The following is a 1,962-nucleotide window of genomic DNA, read 5'->3' as shown; positions in this document are numbered from 1 at the left end:
GACGTGCCCCTTCCAGGGGCAGCCGCCCTGCGGGAGCTCCAGCACAGCCCCACTCGCGTCCACCTGGGCGGGGGGAAAATGCTGGGCATACAGGGGTCCTGCCCACGCAGCCCCCACACCGCCCCGTGCCTCAGTTTCCCTCCCCCCCCACCCCGGCCATCCATGTGCATCCGCTGCTGGGTGCTCTCCCGAGCCTGCACGGGGAGCGCTGGGGGGGGCCTGAGCATGTGGGGGAATATTGGGGTGCACAAGGGGGGTGTGGGGGAGCATGGGAAGGTGCGTGATCATGCACGGTGATGTGGGAGTGCATGGGGGGGTGCATGAGGAGATTAGGGTGCAGGTGGGTCACGTGCAGGGATATGGGGTGTGGGGTACATGGCCATGTGTGGGGATGTGGGTGTGTACAGCTATACGTTTATAGGGCACAGGAGGGGGTGTGCAGCCACCTGTAGGGCTATAGGGGAGCAGAAGGGGGTGTGCTTGGCTGTGCATAGGGGTACACGGGCACAGGATGGGATTCACAGCCGTGCATAAGGATATAGGGGCACAGGAGGGGGTGCATGGCTGTTTCTAAGGGTATAGGGGTATAGGAGGCAGTGCACAGCCATGCATAAAGATATAGGGGCACAGGAGGGGGTGCAGGCTGTGCATAAAGATATAGGGGCACAGGAAGGGGTGCAGGCCATGCATAGGGCTATAGGGGCACAGGAGGGGGTGCATGGCCATGCATAGGGCTATAGGGGCACAGGAGGGGGTGCATGGCCATGTGTAGGTGTATGGGGCACAGGAGGGGGTGCATGGCTGTGTGTAGGGGTGTAGGAGGGGGTGCATGGCTGCGCGTAGGGCTAGGGGGTACAAGGGATACCCTGGGCTGTGCAGGGAGATTTGTACTGAGGGGACCTGGCCTCTCCTCACCCCATGCCCCTCCCCAAACTTTCAGACCCCCCTGAAGCAGCACAGTGGGTACCTCAAAGCGTCGCCGGATGGCCTCCTCCACCAGTGCCCGCGCGGGCAGCCAGGCGCGGTGGTAGTAGTCAAGCCGGTCCATAAACTCGCTCCCAACCAGCTCCATCGCCCTCTTGAACCCCACCTGGGGACGCAGAAGAGGGTCAGTGGTGGCCCCAAGCAGTTTGGCCCCATGCTGTCCCCCCTCCACGTTCCCCATCCCCACCTCGGTGTCCTGGTCGGGGTCGTTCCAGCGCGGGTTCAGGTGGCCCACACGGGCACTGAGGGTGGTGGTGAGGGCGTAGCGGGGCTCCCCCTCTGCCTGCGCGATGCCGTTGTCGATGGCATCGATCTCCTCCACAAAGTTCTCATACAGCTGGGGACAGAGTGGGGAACGTGGCGGGTTCAGCCCGGCAGGGAGTGCACCAGTAGCTGGAACAAACTGGTCCCCTCTTTTATGGGGTCCCTCTCCCCAGAGTGCTCTTTTATGGGGTGACCCCCACCAAGGAGAAACCCTGGGGAAAGCTGTGCGGCACTGGAGGAGTTAAAGCCCCCCACAGACCCTCCCAGTTCCCCCAGTACCTTATCGTAGAGCGCTGTCACGACAGGGCCATCCTCCGGCTGCCCCAGGAGCGCTGCGAGGATTTGGGAGCCGAAGTGGCAGTAGACCAACCCAGCGCTGCTCAGCTTTGTGGTCCACGGCTTGTCAGGCCGGAGGCTCCGCATGGACTGTGTGAAGGACCTGCGGGGCCGCGGGGTCAGCTCTGAGGGACCCCCGACATCCAGGGGACCCTGGCATCTGGCGTGAGGAGGCCTCACCTCTGGTGATGGTCGTAGCGGTGTCGCTCGGGGTCGTACTCACCCCCTACGTCCACCACCACGTCGCACTGGGCCAGGCGCTGGGGGTCCCGGGTGCGCACCACCTCTGCGTCCTGCCAAGGGGTAGAGTGAGGCTGGGGAGCCCAGGCTGGTCCCCAGGAGCACCTGGGGACCCTGAGAGCTGCCCCTCATGAGACC

General features: G+C 64.2%; 1 protein-coding gene across 1 annotated transcript in view; it reads right to left on the bottom strand.

The window, feature by feature from the left end:
• The window catches only part of MYG1 (MYG1 exonuclease), a gene marked incomplete at both ends in the record, with an annotated part of 2,651 nt that continues 689 nt past the window's right edge, over window positions 1-1,962 (bottom strand). The window contains 5 exons of the mRNA XM_035892187.1: window positions 1-63; window positions 968-1,090; window positions 1,172-1,321; window positions 1,528-1,687; window positions 1,765-1,877. Coding sequence (XP_035748080.1) covers window positions 1-63; window positions 968-1,090; window positions 1,172-1,321; window positions 1,528-1,687; window positions 1,765-1,877 — 609 coding nt within the window. The remainder of the gene's footprint in view (window positions 64-967; window positions 1,091-1,171; window positions 1,322-1,527; window positions 1,688-1,764; window positions 1,878-1,962) is intronic.

This window comes from Egretta garzetta, unplaced genomic scaffold, assembly GCF_000687185.1.
Source record: "Egretta garzetta isolate BGI_Z169 unplaced genomic scaffold, ASM68718v1 scaffold794, whole genome shotgun sequence".
In the NCBI taxonomy this organism is placed as follows: domain Eukaryota; kingdom Metazoa; phylum Chordata; class Aves; order Pelecaniformes; family Ardeidae; genus Egretta; species Egretta garzetta.
Note: the sequence above shows the minus strand (reverse complement) of the source record. Positions and strands in the feature narration are given on the sequence as shown.